This window comes from Solanum dulcamara, chromosome 4, assembly GCF_947179165.1.
Source record: "Solanum dulcamara chromosome 4, daSolDulc1.2, whole genome shotgun sequence".
In the NCBI taxonomy this organism is placed as follows: Eukaryota; Viridiplantae; Streptophyta; class Magnoliopsida; order Solanales; family Solanaceae; genus Solanum; species Solanum dulcamara.
In genome coordinates this window covers 36,967,698-36,986,925 of record NC_077240.1, presented here as the reverse complement: position 1 = coordinate 36,986,925, position 19,228 = coordinate 36,967,698, and the positions used below count along the sequence as shown (strand labels likewise).

At 31.7% G+C, this 19,228-nt stretch overlaps 1 protein-coding gene across 1 annotated transcript; it reads right to left on the bottom strand.

Annotated features, from left to right (window-relative positions):
* Positions 1-1,565: 1,565 nt before the first annotated feature.
* LOC129887318 (ethylene-responsive transcription factor RAP2-3) lies at positions 1,566-4,607 on the bottom strand. The gene is made up of 2 exons (XM_055962373.1): positions 4,305-4,607; positions 1,566-2,331 (listed from the first exon to the last, which is right to left on the bottom strand). The coding sequence occupies exons 1-2, from the start codon at positions 4,528-4,530 to the stop codon at positions 1,766-1,768; spliced, it is 792 nt and encodes a 263-aa protein (XP_055818348.1). The 5' UTR covers positions 4,531-4,607; the 3' UTR covers positions 1,566-1,765.
* Positions 4,608-19,228: the final 14,621 nt, after the last annotated feature.

Sequence of the window (19,228 nt, the reverse complement as noted above, 5' to 3'; positions counted from 1 at the left end):
GCCCATGTTTCAACCAAAGGTCCATGGCCTAATCCTATTTGTAAAAGGATTGGAATAATTCTCCTAATTTGGTTCCCAATTCTATTTGGAAAATGATTAGAATAATAATCTTATTTAGAGTTGGTTTTGGCTTTAGGAAAAGCACCATTCTATAAATAAGATGATTTGAGAGAATTATGCAATTGCTCATTGGTAGTGTCTTTGAGAGACATTAGGCACATAAGAGAGGTTTTTGAGAGAGCTTTCAACAAGAGAGAAGAGAGAAGAAAAGAATGTTTTCTGCAGCAGTTTTGCCTCTCCGACCAGCAACCTTCACATTGTGATTTTCGATTCATTAACCGTTGGATCGGGATGAAATTTATATGAGTGTTCCTAGAATCTTAGTATTTGATTTGAATGGTGAAGATCGGATTTAAAGGCCAGAAACATCATGTTTTAGGTCCTGGACAGTAGCTCTGTTTTGGGTGGGTTTTTTTCTTCCTATTACTTTTGTTGATGTAACTATTCCTTCTCCTTGCTTGGCAATTGTTGTGTTGTCATTTAGGAGAATATTTGTAACTCTCTTATTGTTATAGTGGAGCAATTCGTATCTCGAAGATTCCGTGATTGTTACCTTCGATTTGAAGGGTTTTTCCACATTAAATTTAGTGTTATTTATTTTCTCTATTTTGGGGGTTTGCGTCCTTTCGTCTTAACATGCATTTGCATCTTTTCATTAACTTTCTTCAAAAAAAATAATTGCTTTTATAAATGTTTTCTGAATCTAGAACACTTCCTCCACGCTCCCCCACTCTCTATCTCTAACAACGTCCTTAAATAATGTAGCCGGAACAAGTCACATTTCATTTTGAATCGTTTTAGTTGTACTTTAACTAATAATCCATAGAAGTATAGAATTCATCATAAAATGGCAGCGTAATTGCTTTTCTTATGTCTAGTACAATTATCAGTTAAAGTATGGATCTATTCAAGACATGATTTCCTACTGAGAGAAGAGAGAAAATGGTCCAGCCTCACAAATCTTCGCAGGTTGATAAGAAGTCAATCTTGTTCGGTAAGGAGAAATTGAACAAAAATAATAGATTGTTCAACTAAACAACAATCAATAAAGACCGTAATTACATTTACATAAATAACTAATCCAAAACGAAATAGACTTTAATAACTTGTTAGGAGATAAAATTGGTATTGAATTGTCGAGGGTAAAAACTAGAATTTAACTGTAACTTCTTGTAAAATATTTAATGAGTTGACAAAAGAAATGGGAAATGATCTTATTCAGATATGCTGAACTTATAGAAATGTTTTTATTGGTCATTGTCAGAATAAATTAATGCTTTTTAAACAAATGTTCAAATTCATAATCAAATCATTACAAAGACTCCAACTCTTATTTCCATAATAAATGTTTCTAAAGAGGTTCAATGAACATACGTGGACAAGGACAAGTATTTTACTTGTTTTCTTATGTCTTCCCACACCTTTCGCTATAAAGCCTTATTACTTAAAAGGGACAGAATAATTTTATATACAACATATAGTTTAAATGCATGCACCAAACATCATAAGGGTATAATCCAAGATTTAGAAAGCATATAAACAGCACAAGACCACAAGCATTAATACTATTACAATTGCATGCTAAGGCACGCAACTTATTATTATCATATGTACTTTCTCTATTACTACTAAAGCCAAAAGCTAATTAACTAGTCACTCATCACTCACCGAGAAAATACACCCAAACAACTCAATTTGATCATGTTCAATAGAACTGATGCTGAGTTGAAGCAAAGTCCTCCATCAGAAAAACATTAAGAGGATCAGAATCAACGATCCCTGAAAACTGAGATGAATTAGCTGGCTCCAATTCGAAGAACGATTCCAAGTTGGAAATCTGTTCCTTGAGCTCATAATCATCATTAGCAGCGGTCATTTCCATTGGGTAGTAGGGTGTTTGGTTCTGATATCCGAAGTTCATCATCAACGAAGAGTTGTGATCAGATATTATGTTATTAGAAGTCTCAAGGAGTGCTGGTGGAGGATCAGCGACAGTGCACTGTCTCTTAGCGGGTGGTGATGGGCTGGAAGGTGGTTGGGGAAAGTTGAGTTTGGCTTTGTCACCGCGAATTCGCTTAGCAGCCTCATCGTATGCTCTGGCAGCATCCTCTGCTGTGTTGAATGTACCAAGCCACACACGGACGCCCTTCTGAGGATCACGAATCTCAGCTGCCCATTTTCCCCATGGTCTCTGCCTTATTCCTCTGTACTTGTTCTTCCTTGGCCTTGGACCTGGCACACTGCTCTCCTTCTCAACCTTCACACTGCTACCTGCATATCAAATTTTGTCAAAATACTTCCTCCTTCATCACAAAAAGTTTGATTTCCACAAAAATTGATAATGTTTCTTTATCACATCATTTCCACAATACAAATTAATTATCAGCAGCTTCTGCTCCCACATATAATTGGTGGTTTAATATGATGAGCTTAATTGACAAGAATTAAAGCGCAGTCTCGCATATCAATATAGACGAAGTGGCCCACGTGAGATTTTGTACACATGTAAAACAAGAATAGTCACTCCATTCTTGGTAAACTAATTTTGATGTCTAATTTTGCTTTTTTATGATTTTTCCCTCATCAAGGATCGATTTGGTCAATATTATGGAACTAAAATGGATTAATAATTTATTTTGGATTAACATTTAACTTACAATTTTTCTCAAACCAAAATGACCAAAGAGTAATTTTCTAACATTTACAGACCAAAGGAATAATATTAAAAACAATTACTAAAACGTAGAGTAGAACTGATTACTAGGGTCAGGTCTGCGTACACTTTACCCTCCCCAGATCCCACGATGTGGTATTTCACTGGGTTGTTGGACCCCACGATGTGGGATTTCACTGGGTTGTTGTTGTTGTAGAGTAGAACTGATTACTCTAAGGAAAGAGGGTGCCTTCTTTTTGCACAAAAGACAAATAAATTTTGGTTTCATCAAATAATACTTCAGGATGATTGATTTTCTTTTCTTCTTTCTCTGATTTATCGGTTATGATAAGTTTGGGCATGATTGATATGCAAACAGCAAAAAGGAAAAAAAACAATATACTACTTAATTATTTTGATTGAAGCAGAACACATCTTCAAATAGATAAGATAATACTCTTAATATGGATTTAATCATTTAAAGAACATATATGAATTTTGAAATTACATCATTGCCGCATTAAAATTTGTTGTTTTTGTTTTTTCAAAATGAATAGGGAGTAAGCTCTTGTATACATCCTGATGGCTGCTGCAATATAAGGATGAAATGATAAATGCTTGTAGATAGCTACAAATATAAAAACCATAAAATTCCAAGGTAGGTTCTATTCAATTCGCAGAGACTGACACGGCCTATAATTGCATTTATTCGCTGTTTATCCCAATGATTTTTCAATTACTTTTCAACCAATTTTTACTTGTTCACAATAATTTTACAAGCTTTTTAAAAAATAATAAATAAATTTATCATACTTATTTTGATTGATGTATAGTTTTAAATTTTCTCAAATAATTTATAATTTTAAAAATAAGTAATAAATATTTTTGTATTTTAATTTATGTAGCATTTTTTATTTTTCGAGAATCAAATAATTTAAATTTGATCAAAAATTTGCATATAAAATCTTCAATTTTTTAAAATAAAATTTATATATTTATAAATTATGTAAAACTTTTACAGTCAAAAATCAATTTGTTTGAATCTCGAAATTCTAAATATGTAACATATATTAGGATACATATATTATGATGGAGGGAGTATTGATGATAAAACATGAAAAAAAATATTTTTTTAATCTCGATATACTATGAAAAAATAAATTCATTTTACTATAATGAACAAAAAAAATAATTGAGCAACTATTTATTTCCAACTTCTGTGAATAAAAATTAAACCCAAACTACATCACTCGCAAAAAAAAGACCTTCTTCTAGTATTTGATTTATTCCGTGAGTTCCGTTTGTGACACTGGATTTTTAATTATTTTTTTTCAATCGGATTTTTCAAAATATTTTCAATTTAAAAATTGAAATATTATATTACTTCGTGCATTTTTATACAGTACATTTTATTTCATAAAATTTAAGGTAGTATTGCACAAATTAACGTGAAAATTATATACGGAGTAATTTTAACAAAGAGACATAGAAGCTAAAGATAAATGATTAGCTACACACATATATATATATATATATATATATATATATATATATATATATCACATTACAAGCGCACATATATATGTATTACCTTTTTTGAGTTGATAAGATTTGCCGGTATCTGATTTCTTAGGCTTATCGACGGAGTGAGTCGTCGGCGACTGAGCGGAATCAGCTTTTCCGACAGTGGAGGATGAGGAGGAAGAGGACAAGTACTCGGAGATAGGGTCAAGCTCAGACCAGAGGTCACGAGAAGAGAGTTTCCGGTAGAAGTTTCCGGCGGGCTCATAATCGGAGATTATGGCACCTCCACACATCTTTTGTCACACTTGTTTTTTTTTTCTTTTTCTTATTCGAGTGAAAGAAATTGAAAGAGACGATATAATTGTGCTTGGGGTAAGTGTTAATTTATAGGAAAGGACAGTTGCAGTTTAGTCCTTTAGTTATTCATTACTTTTAATCTTGTTCTTCCAAGATAATCAACTTAGCGCATACAACCTGATATTTCTTGGAATGTTCACTTATGGTCCCTTAACATAACATAAAATTCATACAATTTCGACAATTATTGACCGTTAAAGCACATTGGAACTAGCGCTTCGGTTACAAGTATGTAGTTATTTACATACCGTGATGATTGTCAAATCTAATTTGCAATAATAACGGTTAATTATATAATAAATTGATTGATATTTACATTTTACATATTGACTGCACTTATTATATTCTCTTATTAAAATTAAAATAATAATTATAGCATCTCGAGTTAGGCTCATACCGATTTTGATAAATATGCACCAATTTGAAACTCTATAGATTCTAAGATAACACACATATATATGACACACACATTAGTAGTACTAATAGTAACCGACATATTCATAAATTGAAGCTAGTTTTGACTACAGAGTTAGAATTCAATTTTGTAAATTCATCTTAATAAATGTTTGTTTGATTATTGAATTAAATTTTGAAAATTTATTTTCAATAATTTTCAAGTTCTAAAACCTTGTCTTGATTAGGTTTTGAATTTTGGAATTTTAACTCACAAAATTATTATTTTTCAATTTAAATAAATGTCGAAACATAACTTTAAACACATTTTTTAAGTTTCAATTTTAAAATATATGACCAAATGAAAACTTAAAGATAATATCAAATATATATGTACAAAATACCTTTAACTTACCCCATTTTTATATTAACACTGCATCGCAACTTTGTTCCATATTAATTCTTTTAACTTTATTTTTTATGTTCCATTTAAACATAAAATATTTTAAAGTATGTCGATTTTCTTTAAAAAAATTCACTAATAACCCAACTGAGTTCGTCGTGTTTTAGTGCTTTTTAGTGTTGTTATTAGTAATGAATCAATTTTATTTTTCTAATCGTATTGAAGATGAGTTCTTTATTCGTATTAGAACCGAGTTAAATATTAAAAAGTTGATATTTAGGTTAAATTCAAATGATATGAAAATATTAAAACACGGGAAATTATTTAATTAAATATTTTATATATTTTTATGTTTATTAATACATGCTGAATAATTTACATCAAATAATACTTTTTGTGTTTAAATAATACATGAAATATTTAATTGAAGGGTTAAAATAAAAGAAAATTAAGGTAGAGTGTGAAAATAAAATTTGAGGACAATTTAAAGACGATGACTATGTATTTGGCCTAAAGGTGAAATATACTTAACTATTCAAGGAACAAATTGAAAATTTATGAATCATCAAAGGATTAGAGGTGCAAATATCCTGTAACATGGATGAACGGTTACACTAATCAGTGATAGCAACAAAAATTTATAGCAATTGGGCCTTTATAACAAATGATCGGACGGTAAAGAAAGGGCCAGCTAATTAATTGGAGGGTGAGATCATGGTGGTAGCAAATGAACTGCTTTCCAAAATCCAAACACTGCACAAACTCTAGTAAGTCAAAAGAATTCACCCACTTTTAACTTGAAGTTGACAAAAGTTCAAAGGCAGAAAAGAAAATATGTAGCATGATCACGTTTATACACTTAAATCTCTCCATATCAATCTGGTTTATCCAATAAAAATGTATGTTATAACAATATTGTTCTTATTGAGTCACGTTCGATTTGTCCTTTTTAGTCACGCGTTTTCTCCTAATTTGCCCACATGTCAAGCCTAATTTTACCCCATACGTACAATGATGATCCATTTTTTTGAATTAATCAAAACAGTACATGACAATGTAACTTTAAGTCGTACCAAATGATGCAACAGTATAAAAGTCTTTTGAAAGAATTTAATGGAAGAGTTATCTTGATAACAGAGGTTCAAAACTTATCATTCATCCTTTCTTATTTAAAATTTGACATAAGAATATCATAGATCTTATATGAAATAAAAACTACTCAAATGAAATAAAACCCATATACCAAATAATGTATATAAGCCTATGTGGTATAAGAATATTCGGAACGTTTTGATCCAATTAAGTAATAATATAAAATATATTTGAATCAAATTATTAATAGTAAAAGTATTTTTGAATCAAGCTTTTAACGAAAAATATTTTTATTCAATTACACCTAACTTTAAAATATTTTTGATTGTTTTCCGTTAAATAAATGACATGCATGGCACTATCAAATTTCACCAAAGGCATTTTTTCGTCGTCCTCTTTATCTTACTTTACCTTATCAAAAAGTGAGATTTTTTTCCTCGTATTACTTTACCTTGCCTCCATTAACAACCACTAGCTATATGCGTTTGGCGTGGGGCCCAACTAAACTTATGTGAGTTTGTCCATATGGATGGTACAAGTTCAGTTGTAGTAACAACTCGTAACGTAACGTATCTCTTATGGATCTTATATAGAAAGTAAGTTTCAATTCACAATTATATCATTTGTAGAAGGAAAAAAGGCAAATTTAAAGAAACAATAAACTCCAAATCAAAAGGGTTATATATGAAACTGAACTAAACGGTCGAGGATTGTAGGGAATACTCAACACTTGTTTGCTTGTTGTTACACTTGGACTGGAGTTTGATTTGCATGCATGCTTCATATACTTCGTGATTAAGATTTATTGTCATTAGTAATTAACTAAATATTTGATTTATATTTCGATACGCACTAAATTTTTCCAGGAATGTAATATTAGTTAGTGAAATTGTTCAAATTTGACCTCTGATAACTCCACTTTGATATAGTAGAGAGAGTTTCGTGTTTTTTCTATAAAAAGTTGAAAGCCTCCTCAAATTTGACATTTTATTAAATGGACATATAAATAATCAGAAGTTTTAATTATTTCCTCAAACATGAATTTCTGAAACTATTTACCTCCCCTTCCCCCCTCTAAAACTATGAAAATTTTAATTACCCTTCAAGCATGTGATTTATAGCCATGTAAATATTCATAACTTATTTTAGACCAAATCTTTCTTAAATTTCGTATCAAGTCAAACTATATTATATAAATATGAATCGAGATTATATCATTTTATTTTATTAGGTGTCTATGTGAAATAACCATAGGAGGTGAAGATAAATAATATAGTAAAATGTTAATCTCCGTTCTTATTCATATGATGTAGTTTGACTTGACACAAAATTTAAGAAAAATGTGATCTAAAATAAGTCATAAATATTTGTGTGGCTATGAATCATTTCATTAGGGATAAAATGAAAATTTTAAAATTACATTTTACTAAATATAAAAATGTGTAATTCCTTTTGAATTGACTAAAAAGAAAACTGAGTCATATAATTGGGATAATTTTTTTTTTCAATGTGTCATATAAGGGGGGAGGGGTAAATAATTTCAAAAATCCATGTTTAAAGTGTAATTAAGACTTCTCCTGGTTTCCGAGGGTAAATAGCTCCAAAAAATTATGTTTAAGGGGATAATTAAGACTTCTAATAATTTAGTTGTGTATTTAATAAAGTGTGTCAAGTTTAAAGAGATTTTTAACTATTGACTCATTAAAAATATAGTAAGGATGATTTTAGTGAAAAGAGAGTCCGGACCTAAATAATGTAAAATTTAAAGCAAATGAACCTAAATAATGGGCAAAAGAAAGTTAATTTTTAGCTATTAGCGCAATAATTTCCTGCGCTATGTAGAAAAAAAGCTAAAACCCCATCCCACCCCACTAAATCACCTTTTTTTAAAAAAATAAATTTATTTTAAAAATAAAAAATTACACAACTCAGTTAAAGCATGCGCTATGTAAGTCCAAAAATTAAGGATGCAAGTTTTTAAAGTGTATAAAGTGATTTTAACTTGGGTTTGAGTGTGAAGTTAAAGAAAGAGTTCTTAATATAACTTTATTTTAATTATAAAACAAGAAAAGATGTAAACTTTTACCATGGAAGTTCTTGGGTTAACTTTCTTTATTACGAAAAATGACATAAATTAAACAAAGTTAATTTAACTTTTCATCGGTTAAGTTTTTCCTAATTTTTCATTAAAAAAAAAATTAACACAAGTTTCCTAATTTTGTTATTAAAAAAGTTAAAACTTTCACCAAGAGAAATTAATAAAAAAACTTAACTCAAGTTAAATTTTAAATTGCGAAATTAGGAAAAAAGACAAACTTTTACTATTAAAAAATAGAAAACTTGACTTCACTTGTTTTTTTTGTTACAAAAAAGAAGCTCAATTAAAGAAAGTTAATTTAAATTGATCAACGTCTTCCTAATTTTTTTATTACAAAAAAAATAATCCAAGTTTTCTGAATTTTTAATAAGAAAAGTTAAACTTTCATAAGGAAAAACTTAATAAATGTTTTTAACTCGAGTTAAATTTTTTATTAAAAATCAGACAAATGTTAAACTTTTACCATTGAAAACTTGGATTAGCTATTTTTATTCCAAAAGAAAATGTTAAATAATAATAATAAAAAAGATAACTTAACTTTTCATAGGTCAACTTTTTCCTAATCTGTTTATTAAAGAAATAGTTAATTCTAGTTTTCTAATTTTGTGATAAAGAAAAGCTTAATATTCACAAGGAAAAACTTCATTAAAATTGTTAAGTCGAGTTTAATATTTTATAACAAGATTGGGAGAAAATATTAACCCAACTTTTTTCATAATTAAATTAACATTTTTTCTAGTTTTTTTTTAAACCAAAAAAGTCAATTCAGTTTCCTAATTTTGTAGTAAAAAAAGTTTAACTTTCAGCAACAAGAACTTAATAAAAGTTGTTTACTCAAGTTAAATCTTTTATTACAAAATTAAGGAAATAATTAGACTTTTATCATGAAAAACGTGGGGTAACTTTTTAATTTATTGCCAAAAAAAAGAAGCAAAGAAGTTAAATTAAATAAGCTAACATGGTTTAACAGGAGACGTTAACTTTTTTCTACGTAACGCAGAAAATCCGGGTTATAACTGGGGACGTTAACCTTTTCCTATATAGCGCAAGATATTCCTACACTATTAGTAGTAAATGTAACTTTTTTTTGTTCATTGTTTAGGTTTATTTGGTTTTTCGTCTTTCTATTTTACATTATTTAGTTTTGGACTAGTGAAAAAAAGTCATAGTTATACAACCATACGTGAAATTTACTTAGAGAAAAATCTAAAAGAGAGAAAGAGGCAGAGACTATAGTGTGGCCAAAATCACAATATAAGTGAAAAATGAGATTGGAGAAACAAAAAAAATGCTGAATCAGTTGAAGAAAAAAATGTAACTGAAAAGAAAGATTCTGCCCCAAAAAATACAAAAAGGATAAAGCGATGAGAATAGTAAAGAGCGTCACTCAGAGAAAGTAACCAAACGGCAAGCTAGAGAAGAGAGCACTGTCTGTTGGGAAGCAAAAATTAATGCTAAAAAGTAGTTTATAGGTTTTGCTTCCCCAATGGCATAGACGAAGCTAGAATTTTCAACATTATGGTTTTTGAATTTTAAAATGACGACTTTAATGTTGAAAATATAATTAAATAATAAAATGTGTTTTCTGTAACATCTTAATCTTTTTGATTAGATGGTCACACACTTCAACATGATATCTAAACAGATAAAGATCCCGAGATCGAATCTCATCGCCACTTATATAAAAAAAAAATCACATGCTTGAATCATGTAAAGAATCAGACCCGCGAGTATGCTCTCTCTAGTAACTTAAACTTTTAGATGAGATGATCACACACTTCAACATGGTATCAGAGCAGCCAAAGGTCTTGAGATCGAATCTCACCGCCACTCATATCAAAAAGAATTTTCATGTGCTTAGTCACACACTTCAACATTCAAACGTGAATAATTAGATTCTAAAATTTAACATTTATATATATAAAATAAGATCTTTTAATATAAATATATTGTTTGAACAAAAGCAAGTTCGATCGAATCCATATACGAACTTCTAGCTCCGCCCCATGCTTCCCAACACCTTATAAGATGGCTTCTTGCTGAGAAACAAGACAAAAAAGACTCCTCTCACAAAGCGTGACTTTGCCTTCCCTCATCTATGTTGTCTTCTTTTCATGGAGGTTTCTCAATCTTGTTTCTTTCTATAACTAAATTGCCTCACTCCCCAAATGCTCTGTTCAAAAATGATAATGTTATATACATATGTAATCATGCATATGATTGATTGCAAAATGATGGTAGAATAATGAAGTACAACCTTTATACGTTAATTGATTTTGTTTGATTGGAAGGAATCATGTAAGTCTGTTGAAAATTAATCGAAATAATGAGCTTGCCTTTATTATTAGGTAATCATTAATTATTTTTTGGTGGAACTCATGTAATCACTATAACATGTTTCATCATTTATTGTTTTCTAAAACTTATATATTGTAACCATTGCTATACGATCTACCTCACTGAATATTTCACTACTTCCTGTTTTACTAGATGGAAGAAATACTATACACTTATATTGTGAGTAGTGAAGAGAAAATTGACACAAAGAAAAATATTCTAGTCTCTAACTTCTTCACTATAAAAAAAAGAGTAATTTTATCTTTCAATCGAACTTTGGACTCTTCAACTAATTCAGATCAGAGTTGTTTAAGTCACACGACATTATTGGAATGTTGTATTTTGGAGGGGACAAGTCAAAAGTTATATTGCTGAATCGGTGAAGATTATACCGCATGAGACTTGAATCTGAGCCAGATATCCACGCCCTAACTTGAATATTATATATTTATTTATTTTATTCATTTTATTTTTCAACTATAATTTTCTAAAATTATGGTATATTCACCAATAATTGAAGGAGAATCACTTTTGTTAGGTCCAAAAAAATGTGTATACCAAGATAGGAATATTTTGCTTTGTGTCATTTAGTGTTGAATTGATTTATTTTTTTGTTAGCATTAGTATCTATTTTGATTTTGATTTGAGCTTTGTCAGTGTTACTAATATCTATGAACTATAATTTTTAGTGGACCATTTAAAATTCTAAGTCTCAAACTTGAAATAATATGTTAAGAGATAAAAATTATGAAAAAAGTATATAAAATAATTATAAATTATATTTTTTTTGGGGGGGGGGAGTTAGGCTTGACCCCTACCATGTCCATTACTTCACCAAACAATATACATGTTAGAGAGGAACATGGACCAAACCTCTAACCATCCAATCAAACTATCCAAAAGTTTAGAGAAAGGATTAGCCTATACAACCAATAAACTTAGATTACAAAGAAGTTACACTTTGTCGTATCTTCTTCTCATAGAGGGAAATTTTCACTTGTCCAGTTGAATCAAACCTCTAACCTCTTGCGGAAGATCTTGATAGGAGGAAAAAAAGGTTTCTCTTCTAGTGGCGGTAGCCATTTTGGTTAAGTAATCTGCAATAGTGTTTGCCTCTCTATAACAATGATGAAATTTCACTGATCCATTACTGATAAGAGCAACAATATCTTGAATAATCCTTTTCAACTTACGGTTAGAAGTAACCATGTTGATAAGGATATTATTGATAATCATAGAGTCCACCTCTAAGATGTAGTTATCCAAGGCATTTTCTGCACACCATTTGAGAGCAAATCTGACAGCTACAGCCTTTGCAAAGTTGCTACTAGTACTCTGGATAGGTTTTGAGAAGGCCCCGACGAAATCTCCAACACTATTTTTGATAATACCACCGATGCCAACTGCTCTGTTGTTATAACTTCCATCCACATTCTATATATATCTATTTCTAGCATTTTCCATGTCACTTGTTGAATCTTGACCACGAGTTGTGGCCTCTCTATGCTTTCACACATATTGGGCCAATTATCTGTAATCGTACAGTTAGGAAAAACAATCTTCATAGCAGTAGTTATATTCCATAAAATTTGGTACTCCATCTTCTTTTGATGCATTTTATCTTGATCCCCAAACTTACATGAAGTCCATTGCTTCCATAATTCCAAACAAATAAATATACGCCCAATATGAATAATCATTTTGTGAACACTGTATTTAGTCTTCATGTTCCACCAGTTTTGAAAGATCCTTCTAATAGCACCAGGTTGGTGAATAATTCCAAAAGGGGCACCAATGTGTTTCCATATGTGTTTGGCAGCATCTCCTTGAGTAAAGGTATGATGAATTAAATCAGTGGTCAGATTAGTGCAACAATAGCAATCTGCATTAGATTGCATCCCGAATCTCGCAATGGACTCATTGAAAGGTAGTTTACCCTTACATCTTGAAGAGAACAACTTTATGCCATAAAGTATTAAGGAAATCATTCTTCTATTTTATAGGTTTAACCATTTCCCCGGCAGAACCATTAGAGTACATTCCATCCTCCGTGTCCATACAGATTGGATCATCATCCCGATCTGCAGTGCCAATTTCAATATTTTTGATATCTTGCACGATGTTAGGAGGGAGAACGCAAGAAAGAGTTCTTTCATCCCATGTCCTATTCAACATAAAATCTTTAACACACAACTTTGCTAGTAACCCATCACAACATAATGTAGAAATCGATGCTAGGGGACCATGGCCAGTTCAAGTGTCCCACCAGAAGTTGGAGTTCCCCGAGTTAATATTCCACTTAATTTTCTCTTCTTCTTTACTTCTTTCCCAAACTAAGTTCTTCCAACCTTTTGAGTTTCCTGAGTTCCACTTCTTTTGAGTAATGTGTTTATTAGCACAATATTTTTTCTTCATGAAATTAGCCCAAAGAGAGTGAGCAGTTCTCAATCTCCACCACCTTTTAGTAGCTAAGGTGTTATAGATATCAACCAAACTTCTAATATCTATACCACCTTCATTTTTAGGGTAGCAAAAGTTGGTCCATGAACTCCAGTGATACTTCTTATTGTTAGTAGTGGAGCCCCAAAAGAATCTAGCCATATGCTTCTCAATTAAGTTTAGAGTACCTTTGGGTGGGTTGAGTGCTAATAAAGTGAAAGTTGGAAGAGATTGAAGCACAATCTTGATAAGAACTGCTCTTCCACCATAGTAAGCACTTTTTCTTTCCATCCATTCATTCTTTTGATCACTCTAGTAACCATGCCTTCAAAGTATTCAATCTTCTTTTTTCCTGCATAAATAGGACAACCCAATTAAGTAAAAGGAGGTGATTTTTCCATATAACTTATACACTGCCTCAACCTGCTAATTTTGTAGGGATTGGTTTTAGTCCCTGTGAGAAAAAAAAACTCTTCTCTTCATTTACTTTTTGTCCAGAAGCTCTTTCATATCTGTGAATATGTTTCATAATCATCTTAACTGATTTAGAATTACCACTTGAAAAGATGACAATATCATTTGCATAAGCTAAGTGGTTAATTGGAGGCCCTCTTTTGTTCATAGAAAAAGGAATAAAATTACTATCATTGTTAAGATTATTGAGAGATCTTGAAAGTGCCTCAGCTGCTAAAATAAATAGAGATGGGGATAAAGGGTCCCCTTGTTTGAGACCTTGAGAAGAAGAAAAGAATCCATGTAGGTGCCTTTAATTAAAATGGAGTACCAAACATTATATATAATCCTTCTAATAATATTGATCCAATTAGCACTGAAATCAAATTTATGAAAGCACATTGAAAAGATAAGGCCAAGAGAGTTTATCATATGCTTTAGCTATATCAAGTTTAATTACCATATTACCCCCTCGATTAGGCTTGGCAATATCATGGACTATATCCTGGGCAAGCATAATATTCTCTGTAATAAGTCTTCCAGACACAAAGCCACTTTGTTTATTAGAAACCAACTTAGGGAGAAGAGATCTCAGCCTTCTAGCCACCAATTTAGAGATGATCTTGTTAGTGAAATTACTACGACTTATGGGCCTGAAATCTTTGAAAGTGGAATGAGACTCCACTTTTGGGATTAGAGCCAAGCAAGTGTGAGTATAGAATTTGGTAAGGCCTTTTCCTTTGAATAAATTTGTAACAAAGGCTGTAATGTCTTGATTGATAATATCCCAACAAGACTGGTAGAACATCCCATTGTAGCCATAAGGTCCAGCACTACTCTTAGTATTCATGCTAAAAACTGTTTCTTTAATCTCTTCCTCCTCTAGAATCTTAGACAAATATTCATTATCTTCATTGGTAATGATGGTAGGAATACAATTGAGAAAAGTACTATTACTTCTGGTCTGCTGATTGAGATTGAAGAACCCCCTAAAATATTTGATAGCAACTTTTAATATTATATCTCCCCCTTGAATCCAAACATCTCTGTGATTTGTAAATGAAGCCTTCTTCTTCTATCTCTGAGAATGCTATGGAAATACTTAGAATTGTAATCACCTTCTTTAAACCAGGTGGTTTGAGTCTTCTGTCTCAATAGATTGTCTTGTAGCCCCAACCATCTAATATATTTAGCATGACCTTTATTGAGTTCCTCCCTGTCATGTTCATTATTCCTATGAAGATCTATATCTTTAAAGATGAGCACTTTAAGCTTCCCAGGAATTCACTTTTTCATGAATGTCACCAATATTATTCTTAGACCACTGGCTAAGTCTTCTGCTCAATAGTTTCAGCTTGCTTTGAAGAATCTACATTGGGTTTCCCTCTATAGTATTGCTCCAAACTTGTAGCACAACATCTAAGAATTCTGGTTGTTTATTCCAAAAATTCAAGAATCTCAAATATTTGGAATGAATCTGATGATCATTATGAGATTTCATAAGTAAAGGCCTGTGATCTAACGTTGTTCTAGCAAGGTGCTTGACCATGTTAATATTGAATATTTGAGTCCATTGCTCATTAACCATGACTCTATCAAGTCTTTTTTAGATTCTGCTTCTTGGGCTTCTATTATTACACCTAGAAAATCTTGGTCCACTAAATCCAATATCCATGAAGCCACAAGTTTCCATAATACTGATAAATTCTAAACTTTTACTAGCTCTGTAAGGTTTGCCACCCAATTTTTTAGAAGGGTCGACGATAACATTGAAGTCTCCTCTAATACACCAAGATCCATCCAAAGTGGTATTGAGATTATCAATGCTATCCCACAACTCTTTTTTTTCGGGGCAGTACATTTGGCATATACTGCTGTGATGAAGGTCCCTGAGTCAGTACTATGTTGTTTCATATTGAGAGTTATTTATTGCTCATCGTCTTCATTGATCTCTGAGTGGTCCATATGATTCCCGAAAAAACAAATTTTACCATTAGAGTTGGCAACACAATGATGATAACCCGAGAATCTCCTATAGCCATCAATCTTACTCATATCGACAAAAGGTTCAAAGATAGCAATATAAAATAATTTGTTGATGTTGGCTAGTTGCTTCAGTCTATGTATAGCTTTGTTGCTTCAGTCTATGTATAGCTTTTTTTGGATCTCACCCCCTTAATATTCCAAAAAAGAGCACTAATCATTAGAAACTAGGTGAGGGGGAACTTTGTTTACTATTTCTCCAATGATGTGAAGAAGTAGTCTTCTCTTTGTTGTTTCTTACTTCCTTCATAATTCTGCTTCTTCCTCTTCTATCATGAGTGTCTTGGTTACTTGGAGAACCTTGCTCTTCGTCGTAACCCATGTTGTCTTCTGAATAATTTTTGTATCTATGATGTTTCTTCTCTTTACTTTTTGTCTTACTTCCTCCTTCTTTGCTCATGCTTTCATTTTTACTTTGATCTTGAGAATTGTTTTTTTTTTTTGAGTATTGGATTCTTGGGATGCCTCGTTGTGTTGTATATTCTGTTGAATCTCCTTGCTAACCTCCAAATTCTTGCTTTGAACTTCTTGATCACAGTGAAGATCCTCAAACAACTCTAGAGCTTCCATATTCTTTATCGCTGAAGGAAGGCTATTGGCGTGGTGTTCAATTTCTTTGTTTTGTTGCACTGTGTTACTTTTTTTCTTTTCTTCAGTGTGCTGTTCATTCTGAATGTTACTCATTTCCTCATCTTGATTCTTTCTGTTATATCGAATCTCACTGGTTTCATCAGTAGCTTTTTGAGATTCGATGTTGAGGTTATTCTGGTTTTGATCTGTATCCTCTTTCAGATTCTGCTCACTCGAGTTCTCGGTGTGCTCCACCCCTTTAATCTCGACTTTGTCCTGCTTGAATTCGCTAGTCTTTCTTTGTTGCCTCTTACTCAGTTTCTTAGCTATAACAGGTTTGAACATGACAATATTTTTCTTCTTAGGCATTTTCTTTTTCTTATTTTTCTTCTTCTTCTTGACCATTTCAGCTCCTATTTCTTGAAGTCTTTCACTGTTATCAATCTCAAGTTATTCTTTATTCTTCGTAGGAATAGTTAAATTTTGTTGTGTTTCCTCCTTTGTGACATCAAAACCATTTTGTTGCATATCATTTTCCAAACCTTTTTCCAGTCCTTTCTCTTCCATTTCTTCAAATGTTGTTCTTGGTATTGTTCTGATCATCTTCTCTGTCAGCAACATTCCTTCTTTCCACCACTGTACAGTTAGATAGATTATGACCCAATTTTCAACATTCCTTACAATATTTGGGGATTCCTTCATAGTCTATTTTTTGCACAACCTTTTAGAGGAGACTCGTCATCTTCTAGACCAATCCAAATAGTTTCCAGTAGAGGTTTCAAAAGCTCTACTTCTACCCTGATTTTAGCCATACTAGGTCGGGTTCTTCCCAGTGTACCAGCATCAAGATCAAGAGGAGTATCTACTAAACTTAAGAGTTGTTTAATATAATGCTAGTTGTGAAGATGATAAGGAAAACCTGGGAGCAAAGCCCACGCAGGTGCCACCGGAAGATCTTCCTCTGGTTTGAAGTCGAGGGACCATTTTTGAAGCCACATTTACATTCCGTCGATCCCGATTACTCTTTTGAACCAAACATTTTTTAGTCTTCTTCATTAACCAGATCAATAAACACATTGTAATTGTCATAAACACCTATCTTGACCGAACCTTTTTGCGAGATCAGTTCATTGAATCTCGACCTAATCCCATTGATTTGTGGTCGGGACTTGAGAAATCTTCCAACAAGAGTGTATTTACAATCCTCAGCCATTACCCCATAATATTCTTTCGCTTTGAAGATGATGGCTAGCATCTCATTGTGAGTAGTTAGCCTAGCAGTAACTTTTTCCCTTTCATGGCGATTCGATGGAGTATTTGACGATGAGGGGTTACATATAGAGTTAGCATAAGGGGGTCTTCTTGCAATTGTATCTTGTAGCTTCTTCGTCCTTTTAGATAAGGCCTGATTCTCCTCTAAACGTGCTGAAAGAGGGCCTCTCGGCGGCTCCATACAGTGGAGCGTGGAGTTACTCGCCCCTCAAAGGCTGTTATCTAGCCGTTGCAAGTATAGAAATTAGGAGAGAGAAGAGAGCACTTTTTCGGCTATAACTCAAAAAGAATATATTATATAATTTATATGAAAGTAAATATTTTTATGTATAAAATAAATTTTAAGAATTATAAAAGGTCAATCAACATTTCAATCTTAGGATCTTATTAGAAAAAGAGTCAACTTTCAAGTTCATTTCACTTTCAATTGGAGTAGCAAGAACTCACCTTAAGAAAAGGTCAATTTTCAAGCACACGTAGCAGAAACACTTGGAGGACAAGTTGACTTCAAATTCGGTAAAAGGAAAATGAATATATCACCACTTGAGAAGGCTTGAAGACTCAAGTCAAAATTCAAGAGAAGCTACGTAGATAAGATCTTCTGCCTGTAGTTTCTTTAATATTTTGTCTTTTATTTCATGTAAAAACAGGAGCCCCGAGCCAGAGCCTCGATGGGATCTTACTTGACTTCCAACTCACTCTATTATCTCCTTGAACTACATGTGACCTGATTCTCTTATCACTCGGGATATGTAGGCTGTCTAAAATCAGGATTCGGTCGCATTATTTTCCCTTCAAATAATAGTTCGGTCAAAACTTGTCACATTATCTACTTTTTTATCTGCAAACTCTCTGTGTTTTCAGTCAAAGAGGGGAAAACTGTAGACACGTAATTTTGATCGAATTTGAGACTTTACAAAAAATTTAGTTCTCCAATATTTCTTTTATATCTAAATTAAATATTTTGGTTTTATCTTATTTTAGTAAGTTTATTATAAAAGGGGGGGGGATAAAAAAAACTACAAAAATAGAGTCACATTTTAATGTACATTTTTTTTTATTTTTTTATTTCAAAAGAAAAGAAAGTTTTAAAAATATATGTGTTTTATTTAAATTTAGATTTAATAAATAATTTAGTTTTTAATATTTTTTGTTAGTCACATTTTTATTTTTGGACTAGTCATTTAACTATTAGTATAAAATAATTGGTTACTATTATTATTATTATTATTTCATTGTTATGAAAAATAAAATAAATAAAAAAAACCATACTACTACCCCATATTTCCCCTAAAACATGCAAACCCGTTTTCCTAAAATCCTCTCCTTTTTCTTTTCTTTTCCCTATAAATCTCCACTAAACCCTCTCATCCCAAAAAAATCCTCAACTTTTCGCTTCTATATATGAAGGAGAAGAAGAAAGGAAATGGAGAAGAAGAAAGGCCAAAAAAAAAGGACACAAAGAGTAACACATAGAGAAAAAAAAAATGGGAGACAAAAAAAAAGTCGAGTTTTGATCCAAGTTCCAGTTTTC

Coding starts and splice junctions, on each gene's coding strand:
- LOC129887318 (XM_055962373.1), bottom strand. CDS start 4,530: ATGTGTGGAGGTGCCATAATCTCCGATTATGAGCCCGCCGGAAACTTC. Junction 2,332..4,304: donor ATCTTATCAACTCAAAAAAG/GTAATACATATA, acceptor TTTGATATGCAG/GTAGCAGTGTGAAGGTTGAG.